Source organism: Corvus cornix, chromosome 7 (assembly GCF_000738735.6).
Source record: "Corvus cornix cornix isolate S_Up_H32 chromosome 7, ASM73873v5, whole genome shotgun sequence".
NCBI lineage: Eukaryota > Metazoa > Chordata > Aves > Passeriformes > Corvidae > Corvus > Corvus cornix.
In genome coordinates, this window is record NC_046337.1 from 15,424,009 (window position 1) to 15,442,877 (window position 18,869).

At 61.9% G+C, this 18,869-nt stretch overlaps 3 protein-coding genes across 7 annotated transcripts in view; 1 reads left to right on the forward strand and 2 right to left on the reverse strand.

The window, feature by feature from the left end:
- The window catches only part of TNS1 (tensin 1), a 68,974-nt gene extending 65,266 nt beyond the window's left edge, over positions 1-3,708 (reverse strand). The window contains exon 1 of one of the 3 annotated variants that reach the window (XM_039554587.1): positions 3,692-3,708. Coding sequence is in view for 1 of the 3 variants with exons in the window: in XM_039554590.1 (XP_039410524.1) it covers positions 921-926 (6 nt within the window). In the remaining 2 variants the exon portion in view is untranslated. Of the gene's footprint in view, positions 1-629; positions 649-920; positions 1,001-3,691 lie in introns of those variants that run through there. The other 2 variants (XM_039554590.1, XM_039554589.1) reach the window with 2 other exon arrangements.
- A 2,046-nt stretch (positions 3,709-5,754) lies between these two features.
- RUFY4 (RUN and FYVE domain containing 4) lies at positions 5,755-12,953 on the forward strand. Of its 3 annotated transcripts, none has more exons than XM_039555580.1 (12): positions 5,755-5,849; positions 6,608-6,712; positions 7,680-7,741; positions 8,458-8,564; positions 8,923-9,048; positions 9,316-9,422; positions 9,579-9,722; positions 10,342-11,407; positions 11,484-11,590; positions 12,202-12,348; positions 12,458-12,589; positions 12,666-12,953. In XM_039555580.1, the coding sequence occupies exons 3-12, from the start codon at positions 7,696-7,698 to the stop codon at positions 12,769-12,771; spliced, it is 2,088 nt and encodes a 695-aa protein (XP_039411514.1). In that variant the 5' UTR covers positions 5,755-5,849; positions 6,608-6,712; positions 7,680-7,695; the 3' UTR covers positions 12,772-12,953. The 3 variants fall into 3 exon arrangements, with proteins under 3 accessions (XP_039411514.1, XP_039411515.1, XP_039411516.1); XM_039555581.1 differs by having other exon boundaries at positions 12,669-12,953; XM_039555582.1 differs by lacking the exons at positions 5,755-5,849; positions 6,608-6,712; positions 7,680-7,741; positions 8,458-8,564; positions 9,316-9,422 and having other exon boundaries at positions 8,929-9,048.
- Positions 12,954-14,057: 1,104 nt separating this feature from the next.
- Positions 14,058-18,729, reverse strand: LOC104693981 (C-X-C chemokine receptor type 2). Its single transcript, XM_010406963.4, has 2 exons — positions 17,288-18,729; positions 14,058-15,423 (listed from the first exon to the last, which is right to left on the reverse strand). Exon 2 carries the CDS (start codon positions 15,416-15,418, stop codon positions 14,342-14,344), a length of 1,077 nt encoding a protein of 358 aa, XP_010405265.2. The 5' UTR covers positions 15,419-15,423; positions 17,288-18,729; the 3' UTR covers positions 14,058-14,341.
- Between the last annotated feature and the right edge of the window lie 140 nt (positions 18,730-18,869).

Consider the following 18,869-nt stretch of genomic DNA (forward strand, 5'->3'; position numbering starts at 1 on the left):
CCCCGGGACGCAGCTTGGTGACTGGGGAGGATGCAGAGTCCCAAACCCCCACAGCTCACTGGATCCCCCCAGTTTCCCGAGTTTCCTTCAGTGGAGTAGCAGAGCCTCTGCCCCAGGGAATGGTAGAGCCCCCGGCCAGTGACGCAGGCTGGGCGTCGTGGGGGATCAGCCTCCCACCCTCCCCAACCCCACAACCCCTTCCCACAGCCCAGTGTCCCTGCCCCGCATCCCAGCCCGGTCCCCTCTTCGTGCACCCCCAGCCCGCTGCCCACCGTCACTTCTCTCTCGGGCTGGGTCCCGCTCCTCTCCCCACAGTCCCAGGGGCGCCTCCCGGCCCCGCTCGCGGTCCTGTCCCCCCAAGCCCCACCCTGATGTCCGGCCGTCTCTGCCGGTCTCCGCTCTGTCCGGGTTCCCCCAGAGCCGGTTCTGGTAGCGGTCCAGCCCCGCCCGTTCCCCCTGCTCCCAGTCAGCCCGTCCCGGTGCAAACGCCCCCGCTCCGTCCCGCTCCGCTCGCATCCAGTCCCATCCACCGCCCGCTCCCGGGACCAGCCCCGCACCGCGACCCCGGCGCCGGGACCCCGCCGCGCTGCTGTCCTGCTCCCCCCGGTGCCCCCCGGTGCGGGCCGTACCCAGAGCAGGCAGGAGAGGCACAGCCCGGTCATGCTGCCCGCGGCGCGGCCCCGGCCGGCCGAGCCCCCCGGCCCCTCGCTCCGCCCGCCCGCCCCGCCCCGGCCCCTCGCCGCCCCTCCGACCGGGGGGAGAAGGGGAGCGGCAAACCGGGCCCTCGACCCCGCAGCGCCCCAATCGAGTTGGCCCGGAGGCGTCTGGGACACCCCCCACCAACGCCAGCAGAGGGGCTGCGGGACTGTGGGGCCCGGAGTGGGGCTGTGCGTGTCCCAGGCCCCCTCCTCCCCACTCACACACATTTGGGATCCATTTCCTCTGCTGACCGGGGGACACCCGCCACCCACGTCACCCTCATCCCTCCTCCGGCCTCCAGCGGGTCCTGCAGCGGGATGCACCCCCCCCATCCCCAGCCGAGTCCCCTGGGTGGTCCCGGGATGGGAGACGGGGAGGGATCAGCGGACATCCATGCGCGGAGCTGGGGGGCCTCAGCGAGGGGGGACAACCTCCAGGCGGGACGGAGAGCGGCTTGGCAGCCTGCGGCCTTGACGGGGATGGATTTGGCAGGGGGGTGCTCCAGCCCCTCCTGGGGGCCTTAGCCGGGTGGCACACGGTTCCCCCTCTCTCCACCAGTGCTGACTCCAGCTCCAGCCTGGAAACTTGTGCTCAGCTGGCCGTGACCATGAGGGTGTGAGTCAGGGTGCGGGACGTGCCAGGGGGAAGGACACACCAACAGGACGAGGCACGGCTGGCATGGAAACCTGGGCATGGAGAGGACGTGGGCACTGTAATGCCCCCCTCCCCATGCCTCAGATTCCCATCTGTACTCTGCATAAAACCGCCAGCCCAGAAAGGAAGGACAGGGTGGGACGGGGGGGGGCTGCCCTCCCCAGAGACCAGGGTTGCGTCTGACTCCCCCCAAAATGCAGCATCCCCTCCCCAAAATATCCCTGTCCCGTTGCCCTCCACCTCATCACTATGCTGTGCCCACCCAGCCCAGAGTAGTGGTACCCGTGTGGGGATGTGCCAGCTGGGACACGGGACAAGGGGACAGCACTTCCCACCCCTCCATGCCAACGAGATCCAGGGACAGAGGGAGACTGGGGGGACTGATCCTGCTCACAGCACCAAACAAGCAAAGAGCCATTCCTGTCCACACCCCCCCCCCATCTTTACAGCCCTCATTAATCAACCTCGTTACTGCCCACAAATGAAAGCCCCAGTGGAGAGAGGTATCCACACCCCCCCATAAATCACCTGCTCCCATTCACTGCCGTGACAATCCCAGGCTCCTCAGAAGGGCAGGGACAAGGGTCATGCGACAGGGACACGGTGGCTGCAGGGACACAGCCCATCAGCATCATTTAAGGCTCGTTTTCTCAGCAGGGGGACACATACGGGGTCACTTAGCACAGGGACCCCTGCCATGGGTACTACTGGTCTGCTGGGCATGTCCTCCCAGTGCAGGGCCAGCCTTGGCAGGACTCCGTGTCCTGGGGTCACCACATCCCCAAGGCCCCCACACACACTTCCAGCAGAGCTGTCCCCACGCTGCTCTTGGGTGCACAGGGCACACGCACACATCACACACATCCCCCCTGTGTACATTCCAGGACACACCCATGTACACCACACACAGAGCCCATGTCACACATGGGGGGTGGGTCCCCATGTGTGTGGGTGCCTGTCGGCACGGGAAGGACTGGGAGACCCCCCCTCTTACAGCTCACACCAACGTCAAAGCCCTACTGCTACTGCCCCCAGCACACAGGCATGTGTTAGGGGACACGCATCCCGTGGCAGCTCCCCAGAGATCTCCTGTGGACCCACATCCATGTGAGCTGCTGTTCACTCTCACCTCAGCCCCATCTGCATGCCCATGAACACACATGCACAAGTACACATGTGTATTACAGCCCTCCACGAGTCCCTGTTCTCACACCCACATCAGAAACACACGGACAGTGGTGGACATGGGACTGCACAATCACCAACCCACATCTCACCAGTGCCACCCACCCACCCACAGCCCTGACCGCCCCCCAGTACTCCCGTCAGCTCACAATCCTGTGTCCCCGGCACACGCTGAGGTCCCCAAGCAGTCAGAGGCCTCTCCTTCCTCCAGGCTGTGTCCCTGTCCTGGCATATACTGAACTGTCACCAGCCTGCAGTGACTTGCTCAGGCACTGCCCGGCAGTGGCTTTGGCACCTGCTTTTCTGGCATGGTGCAGCTGGAGTGTCCCATGCCATCATGCCAGGCACGGGGCAGCTTCCCAAAGGCTGAGGAACCAAGTGAGGGTGGCGCAGTGGGAGTCCAGCACCCTTCAACAGCTTCCCCCCCTCCCTGCCTCAGTTTCTGCAGCATGGGTGGCGGAGAAGAGTAACTCCCCACATCAGGTGCTGCATGGGCACAGAGATGCCCTGTGGGGCAATCCTTTGGCACGTAGATCCCAAACATGCCAGGTGTTGATGGACACAGAGGTGCCCTACACAGGGTGACCCCACAGGGGTCCCTCATGTTGGGCAGTTTCCTGGGCACGGGGAGCGCACACTGAGTACCTCATGGGCATGGTGCTCCCCAGTGCCAGGTGCTTACAGGTACAGGGATGCCCCACACTGGCCACTTTACGGGCACAGGGATTTCTCGTGGGGGGTGTTTTATGGGCACTGGGGTCCCCTCATGCAGGGCACAGCACTCCCATTGTGGGTTCTATAAGGACACAGAGACACCCCCTGCCTCTACGGTCTCTCTGTAAGGACACAGGGATCTCAGCAGATCCCTTAGAATGAAAGGCTCTACAGCAGATCCTCTCCAGTCAGGCACTGCAGGGGTCCTCGGGTGTGGGAAGAGAGGGTCACAGTGAGACGCTGTCGGGGGGCAAACAGAGGGACAAAGGACATGCCCTGCACCCTGGCATGCATATGAAGGGTTTAACCCCCAGATGCCCGGAGCAGGCAGGGCCAGGGGCAGCCCATATCCCCACTCGCCGCACCCCCGGAGCCTCCCCCAGCTCCGTGTCCCCCGCAGCCCCTAACCCTAACGCCGTGCCCGGCGATGCCCGCTTACCTCCCGGCGGCGGCGGGCGCGGAGGGGCAGGAGACAGGACACCAAGGACTTCCCCCAGCCAACCAAGGTGGCAAAGCACCAGCTCAGCCGGGTCATGGTGCCCCTGCCCGGGGCTCACCCGGCGGGGGGAGGGTGCAGGGGCCGACCCCTGCCCAGGGCACGTTCGGAGGGGCGGCCGAACCCAGCCGTGTCCCTCCGCCGGGGCCGGCCGCAACAAGCTCCGGTGACTGGGCAGTGCCCCCGAAGTGCCCGGCCGTGGGCACGGGGCCGTGCGACAATGATGAGCTGGGGGGCTGCGGTCCCACCGGGCCCCGTCCCCCCGCCGGTCCCCCAGCGTCGCCTGCGCGCTGGCAGCCAGGCAGGGAGCACCGTGCCCGCCCCTGTCCTGCAGTGCTTGGGTGGGAGCCAGCTCCGACACGCTCCCCCTCCTCCCCCTCCTCCTTCTCCTCCTCCTCCTCCTTCTCCTCCTCCCGCACACGGGGCTCGGGGCTTGGCACCTCCGGCGCTCACCCGCCTGCCCTCCGGGCACGGCATCCCCTGGGGTGGATGTCAGACCTTAACAGGGTCCCCCGCTCCAGCGCCCTCAGTTTTGGGGGTGAAGGAGGTCGCACACCGTGGGTGCGATCGCAGCTCAGTCCGCGACCCTCGCCCCAACCCTGCCTCAGTTTCCTTACAGTACGACCTGCCCACCCCTAGCCCTAAATGGCAGTGCGTACACACGGCCGGGGGGGACTTCCCTCCCCCCTCTGCCAGTCCTCCTTGTACCCCACCGAGCCTCTTCTCAGGAGCCTGAGGACACAATCAAGGACTCCTCACCCAGCCCCCTTCCGGTGGGGTCCCCTCCCCAAAGCCTGGCTGATGCACCGTGCTGTGGGCACAGAATTACCGTGCGGAACCTCTCACTGCAGGACAGCTCCAAACGGCCCCGGGTACCTACACCTCGCCACGGGGCTTGCACAGGGCAGGGGAACAGAGTAACAGGGTGCACCCCCCTGGGCACCACACATCCCCCACGCACCCATCGGGGCAGTGCCAAGAGGAGCAGGCAGCAGCACACCCGGATGCTGCCATGATGCCGGGCAAGGACCCATCCCCACGGGGCAGCTGCTGGTGCCAAGCGTGGGCAGCGGCCATGCCAGGCATGGGCACTAATTGCATTTGCCTTGGGAAGGCCCCTAACAGCAGCAGTATCAGGGTGGGGTGCAGGGAGTTTGGGTGGTCCCCCACCCTTCGCGGCTGTCCCCCACAGCCCTATCTGGCACCCTTGGGGGAGCAGAGGGCTGGCGGGCAGAGGGGGCCAGTGAGCCTCAGGGAGGTGACATCACCGCTGGCTCCATGGTCCCCCACCCCCATTTAATTAGCAGATGGCCCCCGGCTCCCCCCCCTCCCCCCCCGGCGGGCAGCGCCAGGCCTGTGCGGGGCCATTAGCTTTATTGGCTGTGCTGAACCAGGGCCAGGCCTCGTTAATTGAATTGCACCCACGCCAAGGATGGGTGAGAGCCTTCTGTGCCCCCCCAGCCCCCGGCACCCCCGCCCTGGCCCTTGGCTGGGGCAGGGACGGGGGACCCTGCTGCCAGGCCGCCGCAGTGGCACGGCGGGCAGGGGCATGTCCCCCTGCAGGTGTTGGGGTCTCGCCCGTGCAGTGCCTGCACGGGGCACAGGGGCGGGTGCAATGAAGGGCACACACGGTGCCCTCTCAGCCTCACACCCACAGCAGCCACACGTGTACAGCTTGCACCCACACACGCAGCCGTGCTCGCACAGCCTGCACACACGTGCAGTCACGCACGCCTGCACACGCATGCACACACACACCAACACACAACCCCAGCCCAGCGGGCTGATGCTCCACCACCACCCAACACCCTGCCCACATCCCTGTCCGATATGGGGTGCTGTGCCCCATGCCCACGGTGCCACACACTGCGGGGTGGTGCAGAGCAATGGGATGCTGAGGAGGCTGGGGTCACCCCGAGTACTGCCGCTGGCTCCTCTATGCTCCCCAGCTGCACCCCAAAGGCCAACACCCACCCGGGAGCCAGGAGGGTGCTGGGAGGCCCAGGCTCCCACTCAGCATCACTTCCTACTTTCACTTTGGCGCCGAGCGAGGCCTGGCCAGGGGGACACGGGTGCACCCCAGGACACCCAGGTGGCTCAGGTAGGGGCAGCATGTGCTACAAGAAGGGGCATGGCAGAGGATAGGACATGGGCATTGCTGTGGCCATCCATCAAGGTGGTGGTGGGGAGCGGGATGGCAGTGGGTCCCCCTGCCTGGACTGGTGGGATGGGCTGGCATCAACTCTGACATCCCCCCACAGGAGTTTTTCAGTCCCCAGTCCAGAAGGAGCCCACAGGACAGGGATGACAAAGTACAGGGGTCCAGGCACAGTGGGTGAGGGGCACTGCTGGGCTGGGGGCTCCCTAACAAGAGGGAGCCTTGTCCAGAATGCTCTGGAAAGAGTTTACACACTGGCTCTGGGTATAGCCCCCATGTGGAGGCCAGATGCCTGGGGAGGGTTGTGGTCTTTGCTGGGGGGGCTGCAGCTCCTTCAGGGGTCTCAGTGCCCAGGGGCTGTTTTGCATGGAGGTGGCCTCTGTGCTAGGGGCTGCTGCTGGCTGCTTCTAGCTGAGTATAGGTCCTGGACCCCCTCCACAAAAACTGCGGGCAGGTTCTTCAAAGAGTTCTGAATTTCCATTCCTGTGGGAGAGCATCAGGGTGCCTGACACTGTCCTTCCTCTGCCCCTGCAAAAGCTGCATAGGGGGACCAGCCTTGCTGACCCTTTCCTCAGAACTGGCACACCCCAAAACAGGGAGCCAGGTGCTGGGGGCTAAGCTGCAGTGCCTGATGTGATGTGGGCTGGGCAGGCTGTGGCTTCTGCAGCCCCACCAACCTCCCACACTTCCTCCTGCCCAAGGTACAAAAGGAGAAGCAGGCAGGCACAGCGTGGGCACGGGGACATGCCAGCATACCCCCGGCACTCAGCAACTGCCTCGGGGCACCCCACAGCTCCTGGATACAGGTAAGGGGCTTCTCTTCCCAGGGGAAACTGAGGTACAAGTAGGATGGGCAGACACAAAGATAGCTCATCCAAGGTCTCTCAAGGGCATTGGAATGGGAACACAGGCAGCCCGGGACCTGCGTCCTTCTCTCCCACTCTGCCGTGGTAGAGGGCACAGGGCACTCACACACTTGGGCACGTTTGGGCGCACTTGTGCACCCACTCCTGTGAGTGCACGCGCACCCTGCCAGGCACACCCCCACACACACACGTGTGCTCCCCCACACCAGCCAGACACCACCCGCAGTGACAAGTCACAGACCTGCCACCTCCGTGGGCTATTTCCCTCACCCTGTCCCCAACCTGCCACCCACCCCAAAATCACTCCGCTGCAGTGTGGCCCCCCACCTCATGCCCACAACTCGCCCAAACCCCGTGCCAGCCACGCAGGCGTCATGCTGTGCCAGAGGGTTCTGCCTAGGGAGCTCAGTTTAGGGGGCTGCATGTCAGGGGTGGTGTGCCCCCTTGCTCAACCACCCAGGAGTCCCTGCATTGTTCGTGATGTGAGCGAGGGAAGCGAGAGCAGAAGCAAAAGCAGCACTTCCTCTGCGCCAAACCCACATCCTGAATCCTGGCGAACAGGGACAGGGATAAGGACAGGGACACACCAGGGATAGGGTGGGGTTAGCCTCAGGAACTCCCCAAGGAATGGGAGCAAAGGCTGAGGATATTTAGGGGCAGGGCACATGGACAACTAAGGGGGTGCAGGATGGGACACCTTTGTCCACCCCGTGTGCTCTGGCCCATGTAGTGGGGGGACATGGGCAGGGTAAGGGGCTGCCTAAACCTACCCCCTCTCACCTTAACAGCAGGCAGCTCTGGGGTAGAGCTGGGGGGGGGGGGGAGACCCTCTCTCTGGGACAGAGAGTTTTTGGGTGCCAGGGGAGTGTCTGCCTAGAACCTCTCATCACTGCCCCTGCCTCTGCAGATCCCTGTGAACAGCCATGGCAGGGGAAGGGGAGCTCAACCGTGTCATCAAGGACCTGCAGAGTAAGTGTGCCAACCAGTCCCCTGCCAGCATGTTCCCTGCATGGCACATCTCTCCTTGCACCCAAGTCATGGGCAGTGGGGGGTGTCACTGCCAGCACCGCTCCAGAGAATCCCCGTGCCAACCCTGCCACTGCTGCCTGCTCCCATCCTCACTCCCAGCCCCTGGGAACTACCAGTGCCCAGGAGGTGGCTGTGCTCCTTGTTCCCCCTGCTCTCCTCCTTCATCCCAGGGCAAGTTCCTCTTTCTCTTTGAAGAAAAGGAGGCTCAGGGGGAATCTTATCACTCTCTACAACTACCTGAAATGAAGTTATAGCCAGGAGGGAGTCAGTCTCTTCTCCCCAGTTACAAGGGTTAGGACAAGAGGAAATGGCCTCAAATTGTTCCAGGAGAGGTTTAGATTGGATATTAGGAAAAATTTCTTCATGGAAATGTTTATCAAGCATTGGAACAGGCTACCCAGGGAAGTAGTAGAGTCACCCACCCATGGAGGTATTTAAAAGACATGTAGATGTAGCATTTGGCTACACACATGGTGGAGTTAGAAGTGCTGGGTTAATGACTGGACTCGATCTTGAAGGTCTTTTCCAACTTAGATTCTATGATTCTATGATTTTACCCACCATCAGAAATCCCCGAGGCCAGGAGTTGTGAGGCAGTGGGGAGAGGGGTAGGATGGGAGAAGGTGCCATGCCAGCCCAGCCCTGCCCTCCCACAGAGACCGTGGCCGAGCTGAACCGCAGCTACCAGGAGCAGAAGCTGCCGGTGACAGACGGGAGCCGGGAGCTGCACAGCCTCTGTGCCCAGCTAGAGTTCCTCCTCCAGGTACTGCTGCTCTTTGGTCCCTGCTGCTCCCTGCCTCAGTTTCCCCTTAGGCACAGCTGAGAGAAGAGGGGACCCTGTGTTAACCATTCTGGGAGTGGAATAACCGCACCCAGCGTTGTCTGGCCCTGGGCATCCGCAGCCACCCGGACCAGGCTCTCCCTTGCCCACACGTGTAATTACATGTGCTGCAAAAGGGAAATTGAGGCATGGAAGCAGTGAAGAGAGGACAGCCAGGGACACCCAGAACAACCCTGCTGGGGGAGCTGGCTGGATTCCAGCCCCACAGGGGACAGGCTGGGTAGGGGGGGGGGCAGGGGACACTCCCAAAAAAGAAAATCCAAGCTTGTACCTCTGCCAGTTTGACCTCAAGGAGAAGAGGAGCTTCTTTGGGCAGCGCAAGGACTATTGGGACTTCTTGTGCCAGGGCCTAGCACGGTGCCGGCAGGAGCATGAAGGCATTCACTTTGTCACCTCCCTGGACAAGGTGGGCATGGGCTGGTGGGATACCCAGGGACTTGTGCACACACAGGGGCTTTTGCTTGCTTGTGGGTGCACATGCGCTTGTGCACAGGCACACACTCACTTGGGCACCAAGGATTTGCCCACTGGTGCTATAAATGGTTTTCTCCCCTCTGGGATCCCCACTGCACCCCAGCCCTAGCCCTGGGGACCCTCTTTCCCCCTGCATGGGCTGGGGGGGAGGTATGGGAGGGGGGAGTGAGAGGGATTGACAGCCCCCTCTCCCCTGCAGCTGAAGACCCCTGTGGGCAGGGGCCGAGCCTTTCTGCGGTACTGCCTGGTGCACCGGCAGCTGGCAGAGTCCCTGCAGCTCTGCCTCCTCGACCCTGAGAGCCTCTGGTGAGAGAGCAGGGGCACAGTGAGGGGATGCTCATGGTGGTGGGGGATGGGGCCAGGGTGGGCAGCGCACTGTAGCACCCAGTCAGCAGAGGTGCTTCAGGCATGTGTGCCTGTTCAGGGCATGGAGGGATGCATGAGCTTGTTTTGTGGTTGCAGCGAGTGGTACTACGCCCGCAGCCCCTTCCTGAGCCCCAAATGGCGGGCAGAGATCCTGGGCAGCCTCTATGAGCTGGACTGTGTCACCTTCCACCTGGCCCTGCACAGGGATGACCTGGACACCGCCTGGCCCATGTTCTCTGAGTGAGCCTGGGGACACTGGGGGCACCAGGGGCATTGGCAGCACTGGGGATGTCAGGGGCATCAGAGCCACCTGGGGCTTAGCATTGCAGAGAAGCACGTGGGCATTGCCCCACTGCCCTAGACCCCACACAGCACCCCAGATGTGCCAGCTCTCCATCTGTAGCCCCAGGAGGGCACAGTCACTGGCACACTGTGCCTGTGCCTGCAAACATGCCACATGCACATGTACACACACACAGAGCCGTCCTCTGCCAAGTATATCCCTGCTACAACACCATGACACTGTGACATCTGACACACAGGGACACCTGCTTGCACACCGTTCCCCCGGGCACACTTGTGGGGGGCACTCGTGGATGCAGCTGTTCCAGCACACTCACCTGTTCTGCTGCTCACATGCTCGTGTGCACACACTGCCACAAGCACACAGACTTGGGTTGATGGGTGCCACCTGTTCTGTGGGTGCTCAGGCTGGTGTCACCAACATCCCTGATCCTCTGCCCTGCTGCCCCCTAAATCCCTAAAGGCTGGCTGTGCCCAGGGAGTCCAAATGGAGGGTGATGATGCCCTATTCACCTTGGGGGTGCCCTGGTAGTCCTGAGCCCTGTGTCCCCTCTAGGACACTGGTACGGCCCAGCCCGGTGATCAGGAGCAGCCCAGCAAAGACAGCCCTGCAGACAGACAGTACCGGCACTGTGGCACATGGACGGTCCGATGGTATTGCCCATCCCACTGTGGCACCCCATGGGGCACCAGCCCACCCATGCCCACCCACTCTGGCTGCCCTGCAGGTGGGGAGTGTGGAGATGGAAGATATAGAGGGGGATGTGGAGGATGTGGAGGTGAAGAAGGACATGGAAGAGGAGGCTGAAGAGGAGGTGGAGAAGGATGACAGTGAGGATATAGAGGAGGTGAAGGTGGAGGATGTGGAAGTGGACGTGGAGAAGGACATGGAGGAGGATTTGGAAGAGAAGGATGAAGAGTTGGAGGAGGATGAGAAGGAGATGAAGGATGCGGATGTAGAGGAACTGGAGGATGCCCATGGCACTGGCAAAGCACTGCAGCCTGATGGTGCTGGAGAGCCTGGCATGTCCCCACTGCCCACTGGCACAAGGTGCATGCTGGGCTCCCGGTCACTGGTGCCCCGGCAGCCGGGTGGGACAGAGGCACTGGTGTCCCAGCTGAGGGCCAAGCTGGGTCAGCGTGAGGCAGCTGCACAGGCGCTGGCAGCACGGCTGGCACGGGCTGAACTGCGGCACCAGCAGCGGGAGGAGAGCAGTGCCCGGCGGGCCCAGCTGTGGGCACGCGAGGCTGAAGCACTGCGGGAAACCAATACCTTCCTGGAGCGGGCTCTGGAGGCAGCGGTGGCAGCAGGGGACCGAGGGGCACTGGCACAGGCAGAGGAGGAGGCACGGGGCTGGCAAGAGGTGGCAGAGGAGCGGGGTACCCAGCTGGCCAGGGTGCTGGCAGAGGTGGCAGCACTGACCTCGCGCCTGCAGGAATGCCAGGCAGCACTGGTGGCAGCAGGACGGACGAACACGCTGGAGGATGCTCGTGCTTCAGATGAGGTGGCTGCCGTGGAGAAGGTGCTGCAACAGGCACTGGAGCTTGCCCGTGGTCCCCAGGAGTCCCTACCAGACCCCAAGGCAGAGGGGGGGCCCAGCACAGTCACCAGCATGGCCATGGTATGGGCAAGTCCAAGGGGATCCCATGGTGGGCTGGGGGTTTGGGGTCCAGGACTGACCCCCCACTCTCCCCCAGCGCTTGGCCAGCCTGGCTGCCACAGCACAGGAGGAGACCTGGCAGAGCCGGCAGCAGCTCCAGGCCCAGCGACAGGAGATGGCACAGCTGCAAGAGGAGCTCAGCAGGTTGGGCGGGGACCCCTACTTCCACCACTCATCACCCCACAGTGGGACCGCCTATGTCCACCTGCCACATGGTTTTCCCTGGGACCCCCAATGATGTCCTGCTTGGACACAGCCGAACAGCCGCTGGGGATTGGCAGGGGGAGAGAGGGAAGGATTTGAGGGAGGAGGACTGGAGGGAGAGGTTAATTTGGGACTGATAGGTAGGTGGAGGGGTAGGTGGGCAGAGGGATGGAGTGATTTGGCATTAGTAGATAGAGGGAGGGACGGAGGGATCACTTTAGGATGAATGGATGGAGATGGGACGGTGGATGGAGAGACAGAGGGATGAATCTGGGGTGATTAGATGCATGGGTGGGTGGGCAGAAGACCAGAGGTACGGGCGTGGAGAAGGATGGATGAACAGTGGGGAAACGGATGGGTGGCAGATGGCAAGGTGGCTGTGAGGACGGGGAGAGAGCTTGAGGATGGATGGGCAACAGCAGAGAAAAGAAGGGAGGGAGGGAGGGTGCGAGGGAGGATCCAGCGGCGGGAGGTTTATCCGCATGCATGGAGGGATGGAGAGACGACCGTATGGGAGACAGGGGGACCATGTCGCCACTGCCCCGCGCCAGGGCCCGGCAGGACGGTGAGCGCTGGGCATCGGCGCTGCAGCGGGCGCAGCGGGAGGCCCTGGAGCGGGAGGCCACGCGCGGCGCCGAGCAGGCACGGCAGCAGGAGCTCATCCGCGACATGAAGGAGCGGCTGCTGGAGCTGCTGCGGTGAGAGCCCCGGGGACTCCACACAAGGGCAAGGGGACCCAAACCCCTTTGCCCAGAGGAGGGCACCAGAGCCCAGGCAAATCCAGGGCTGACCCCTCCCCTCCCGCAGGGAGAAGGATGCCCTGTGGCAGAAGACAGAGGGCATTGACACTCCGGTGCCCAGGCCGGTGCCCCGCGACCCGGGGTTGTGTGCCCGCTGCCACAAGGATTTCCGCCTGCTCTCCCGGCGGTACAACTGCAGGTGGGCTATGGGGGGAAGGGGGGGTGGCACTGGCACAGCGCAGGGATGGCTCAGCTCTCACCTCCTGCTTCCTCAGCAGGCTGTGCCAGCAAAAGGTGTGCCACACGTGCTCCATGGACATGGGCAAGCACGGCCGCTGCTGCCTGATTTGCTACCAGCAAAGGCACCCGCAGGCTACATGAGCGGGGACAGCAGCACTGGCACCATGTCTGGGACACCTCCTGCCCTGGCTGCCTCCTCTTGGACTTACTGGGGACCCAGGTGTCCGGGGCCTGCATGCAGGTCCTGCTGCCCAACATTTTGGGTTTGAGATGTGTCTTTCTTGCGGCTGGTCCACAAAGAGGAAAACTACTCATTTCTGCTATCCCTGTGGCTTCCGTGTCATCTATCGGTCACTGCCAGATTGACACCCAGATTGCATGTAGGGTGGGGGAATGCTGGTGTGGGGGTGTTCAAGTCCTCCTGGGGGGAAACCATCCCCAAAAAAGGGTGTTCCAGCTGCAGCCAGGAGGAGCCATTGCCTGCACCATTCCACGGGGGGGAGGGTAGACAGCTCTTGGCCAACAGCCCTGGCTTCCTACCATGCTGCAAGGAACCACTTGGGCAAGAGGTTTCTCAGATGCAAAGGGGATGGGCTGTCTTTGCTCAGCACCCCTACCGACCCTGCTCTGCCCTGAGTCCCCAGGCTTCCCACCTGGGTGCTAGGCGACTCCCATACTCACCCACGAGCCAGCATGTGGGTGACACCCACTGATGCCCCCATGGTTATGGACCCCTAGGAATCTGGATCAAGGTCAGTGGAGGAGCAGTATGGGACCGCAGTGGAGAGATGCTTAGGAGTGCCAGGGCAGGCATCCTGAGGCCTGGCACACAGAGTGACAGGAGAGTCCCCAGCAGGGTCACAGTCCTTTCTTCAGCTCCTCAACCCCGGTCAAGTGTCAGCCCCAGTTGCCCAAGCCAGGGCGGAAACATCCCGGTTGTGTAAGGGACAGGTTCCCAGCCCTTTGCACAACAATGTCATGACACCATGGTTGGGGGGAGCAGGGGTGCCTGGGGTGCTGGCACCCTTCAGGCAGGGGTCACAGGGCTGGCTCGGTGTGAGGGGCTGCTCAGGGATCTTTCAGTGATTTGCTCTGCGGGGGCTGAGATTGGGGTTGGGAAGGGAATGACTTTGTTCCCAGGTGGGATAGACTCCACATGGAGACCTCTGTACCAGGGAAGTGCCAGGACCTGTCTGGGGAGCTGTAGGAAGCAAAACCTGGGCTTGGGTCCCATTTGGGGATGCACAGGATGTCGAACCCTGTCCTGGAAGCAGGGTTACCCACACTCTGACAGGCTCAGCTGGCACCACCGTTTTGGCACTGTCCTCAGAGATGTGCCCTGGCCCTGTCCTGCCATCTCCTTTCCCATGGCAAAGAGGAGCCAGACATGGGTGACCAACCCACCAACTCCTTTATTGCTGGACGGTCACTGGGTAAAAACACCATTCCCACAGCAGGCTCACAGAATCCCCAGGGTCACAGGCTTTGTCCCAAAGTGAGGGGAGGGTGCACACTTGACATCACTCCCCTGGCAATGGGGTCCGACCACCTTGCCACCAAGCCCCCTTCCAGTTGGGGTCCAGCATCCAGTGGTGGCCCTGCCCATCCCCATGGCATCACCACCCACATTCCAGGGGGTTGGATGAGGATGCTGAGGTGTGTGGGGTGCTGGGACCTGCTGGAAGCCACAAGGGCTGGGTCCCAGAAGGGCTCAGAGGGTGGTGGATGTATTGCCGGAGGTGGAGGCATAGGAGGTGCGGCCGTAGCGGGCAACAGCATCCTTGCTGATCAGCCCACGCTGTGCCAGGATCTTGAGGAAGCTGTTGCGAAACTTTTGACCGATGAAGGCATAGATGATGGGGTTGATGCAGCTGTGGGCAAAGCCCAGGACCTGCGTGACAGAGAGGGCTGTGTCGATGCGGTTCCTCCTCTCACAGGTCTCGGCAATGGCCCGCGTCCTCATGAGGGTGTCGCTCACCAGCGTGATGTTATAGGGCAGCCAGCAGATGAGGAAGACCAGCACCACAGCGAAGATGACCTTCATGGCCCGCTGCTTCTGAGCATTCTTGGTCTGCAGGAGGGTGTGGATGGTGACGCCGTAGCAGAAGAGCATCACCAGGAGGGGCAAGGCAAAGCCGAAGGTCTGCGGCAGGATCCGCAGCACCACCCGCCACTTGGCCGTGTCCTCGCCACTGATGCGCTCGTAGCACACGGTGCCATTGTTGGGTGAGCGGAAAGCCTCACGGAAGAGCAGCACAGGCAGGGAGAGCAGCACGGAGAAGACCCAGATGCCCAAGCAGACAAACTTCACCCAGTGCCTCTTCTCAGTGGCAGCCCGTGTGGCGTAGACGATGGCCAGGTAGCGGTCCACGCTAATGCAGGCCAGCAGAAGGATGCCGCTGTAGAAGTTGGCTTCCTGCAGCACGGAGATGGCTTTGCACATCACAGTGCCAAAGACCCACTCATGGGCTCGGTAGGCAGCCCAGAGCGGCAGGCTGAAAGCGAAGAGCAGGTCTGCCACAGCCAGGTTGAGCAGGTAGACATCGGTGACGGAGCGGCTGGTGTGGCTGGAGGTCACCACCAGCACCACCAGCCCGTTCCCCACCACACTGAGGATGAAGACGACGCAGTAGATCACCACCACCAGGTACTTGTTGAGGACAGAGTTTTCAGGCCGGCATGGAGAGGATGAGATAGCAGTGTCAGGCATGGCTGTGCTGTAGTCATAGGTGTAGTTGTAAAGGGAGAAGATGTTGGAGAAATCCCCACTGAAGGATAAGGGCTCCATTTTGCCTGTGGAGCACAAAATGGCATGATGTGGAGTGCCAGAGTGTTGTGGACCAGGGGTAACAGCATCTCTGAGTCCTCTGGCATTTCCATTGCCCTCCAGGTCCCCTCCCAGCCCATGGGCAGCTGTCCTTCATCACTCCACTGCATCCACACTGTGCCAGGTGATGGTCAGTGCTGCAGGTAGACGCTGTTCCTCATATGCCCCCTTGTAAAACACCCCCTGAATGCCTCAATCTCCTCCATTTCACCCCAGTCCTGTCCCTTTCCTGACTCCTATGGAAGAAGGGGTTCCCCCATAGACTGATCACCTCTTCTCAGGTCAAGGGGCTTCCCCATCAATGTAGCATCACATCCCTCCAGGAGACACCTGGCTCCTCCAGAAACCCTAGGCTCCCCTGCTTACTGTGGGTCCTTCAAAAGCCTCTCAGCTCTTTGGGCATCTCAGAGCCCCTCAGGCACCTCCAAAGGTCTTCAAGTACCACTGTATCTCTCCAGCTTCTCCACCCCCTCAAGCATTGCTGCTGGAGCTGCTCCTCGTGCCACCTCAGTCAGCCACAAGGATGCAGTCACGGTGCCTGGGGCAGGCAGCACTCAAGAAGGTCTGAAGCTCTTTCTGTGCCCTTCTTCCCCCTCCTGGTCTTGCTCCTGCAGGAGTGGTTTCAAGCCCCGGACGGAAAGACATGTCACACTTTGCAGGCAGCTTTGGAAATATTACATCTCTGGTTTTCCTGTTGCTCAGCTGGGCACTGCTGTGTCCCCCCGTGCTCGGCCTCAATGGGGAAATCACAGGTGGCAGTCGCTTTTCCTGTCTCCTCACACAGAGGAGATGGTGAGATTGCTCTGTTTCTGCCTCCCCAGACTACTGGCTTTCAGCCTTCTCCCAGAATGGATCTGGACTCTTGTTTCACTCTAGTTTCACCCCTCTGCCCCACTTCTGAGCCCCCAGCCCCTCCAGGGCTTGGAGATGCCAGGGCTTGGGACTGCTTGGGGTGCTGAGTCCCCCCAGTGCTGTGGGGTCCCCAGCCCCAAACTGGCCCTGTTTGAACACAAACCGTCCCTGGGACCAACTTTCCCCTTTTGCCTGATGTGAATTCCCTGCCGCAGCTGGGCTGGTGCCACTGCCCAGAAGAATCCCTCCTGGCTCTGCTGTACCCTCTCTTGCAGTGATCCAGGGATGGTAATCCTGGGATGGTGATCCCAGGGTGGTGATGCTGGGATGCTGAGGCATCAGCATCCCAGAGGACTGCAGCCAGGGATGCTGCCAGTGCTCATGGGGGAATGTCCTCCCAAGTGGGGCTGCCATGGGCACGGGGCAGAGACTGATGCCAGTGCTTCCCCTCCATCTATTTCTGGCTGCTTCTTTCTGCCTCCCCACTCCAAACTTCTGGTGGTTCCTCCAGAAACGGGTATTCCCCGGGTACAGCACACACAGATACCCCACAGCTGGCCCAGATGGGGGAACAAGCAACACTCCATTTCCCCTCCTGACCCTGGCGGGGCTGGGGGACAATGGGGTGGCCCTGGGGCTCCCAGTGGGGAGGAAAGAGGGACATGCCATGGGGAAGCATCCTCCCAGCTCATCACTGTGCAAGGAAAGGGGAGCAGGCACTTTTTCCCCACAGCACCCAAGGCTGATGTCCCTGGGGACTACAGACAGTTTGCAACCCAGATGAACCCTCAGCACAGCCCTGGGCGCTCCAACCCACCACCTCCCTCTACCTTCGCACCAAGCAGCCTCTTGGGCAGCTGGAGCAGCCCACCCAAGTCCCCAGCCTGCTCCGCATGTGAAGGGGCTCAGATGGGTGCTGTGGGGCTGTCAAAGCCCAAGGAAAGCCACAATCTCCAGTGGAGCAACCCATGGACTCACTGCTTGCTGCTCTTGCCGTCCCCTGAAATCTGGGGTCTTCTCCCGATCCCAAGCTGTTTCTCACTGGGAAGCACACAAGCACAGGTTTAAATCCAGATGTCACCCCCAAAGGGCTCCAGTACGAAGTGTGGTGGGATGCAGGGCAGCACCAGACCCAGGGGTCTCAGCAGCTGGAGGATCCCTCACCTGCGCCTGCTGCCGTGCCGCCTTCCAGTACCCCTTTCCTCCACCGCCCAATTTATACTGCCCGGGCAGGAAACGTTGCAAAATCTTCTCCAGCATGAAGCGGAAGTGGCAGCCAAAGGGACCCTTCCCTGGTCCCCCCAGATGCCTTTCCCAGGCCAAGGGGAGCCCACAGCCCCCTGTCAGGCTCCTGTCTCAGGATGTCCAGGCCACCCTGCACCGGGGGTGCACCCAGGGGTTCATTGTCATCCCTGCAGTGATGCACCCCAGGGGTGTCCAGTTAGGGGTCTCCATTTTGTCCCCAGGCCCTCAGTGGATGCGGGGATCCCCTTCAAGGCACCCCTGTGTGCTGCAGTCCCCCCAGGAGAGCAGAAGCTCTTTGAGGCCGTGGCTAGTGGGTGATGGCAATGCAAGGCTCTGTGCCTCAGTTTCCCCATTGATAGAGCAAGGGTGGTGTCAGCATTTGGGGGATGCACAGGGAGACTTCAAGGCTGGCTTGCCCTCTGTTGGGGGTTGCTGTGGGGCACCCCCCCAGAGTAGAGTCCCATGTCCCTCCTGCCCTGGCTGTGCCATGTTATCAGAGAGAGCCGTGCCCCTGTGCCAGCCCCACAGACTTAGCGAATGCCGTGGCTCTGAGTACCCCTATTGCCTTTAGGGGAAACCTGCACGTGAGGGTATTCCCCATGCATCCCCATTCTGCTGGGATTCTCACAAACCCTTCGAGCACCCCCATCCTCACAGCTTTCTGTGCTTGTCCATCGTACGGGTACCCTACGTTTTCAGGGCACCTTTCTTCCCTGGGGCACCTGGCAAGTGCCACCATCATATCCCGTGGGTATCACCACAGACACAAGGACACTCCTATTCTCTGGGAACACCTGCCCGGTTTTGGGCAACCCCCAGCTCCAGGGCACCATTACAGGCCCCCTAGGATATTCCCACGCCCTGTATCACCTCACTTTTTTGGGGCCCTGTAGCTCTGAAATTACCCATTTTGCAAGACACCATTTTCCCCCGTAAGCACCCCCATATCCCTGGAGCACCAATTCTTACACAGACCCCCGTACGCTGGGGCGCACCTGCTACTTCCCGGAGTGTCCTCATAATCCTAAAGCCACCCCACTGTTTCGGGGACCTCCATACACTGGGAGTACTCCATGACCGAGGGGGCACCTCACACTTTAGGGGACTTCCATACCCCAAGCGCACCCCATATCCCTGCCTCGGCCCAGCTGGCGGTGATGCCCATACCACGAGCACACCCCAACCCACCCCTGTATCTCGGTCCCACCACATTTAGGGGACAACCTCCCCCCACAACCCTCCCGTCCCCTCCCCCTCCCGCCCCCGCCGCGGGCGGGGCTGTTTGTGACGTCATCCTGGGTGGGCGGGGCAAGGG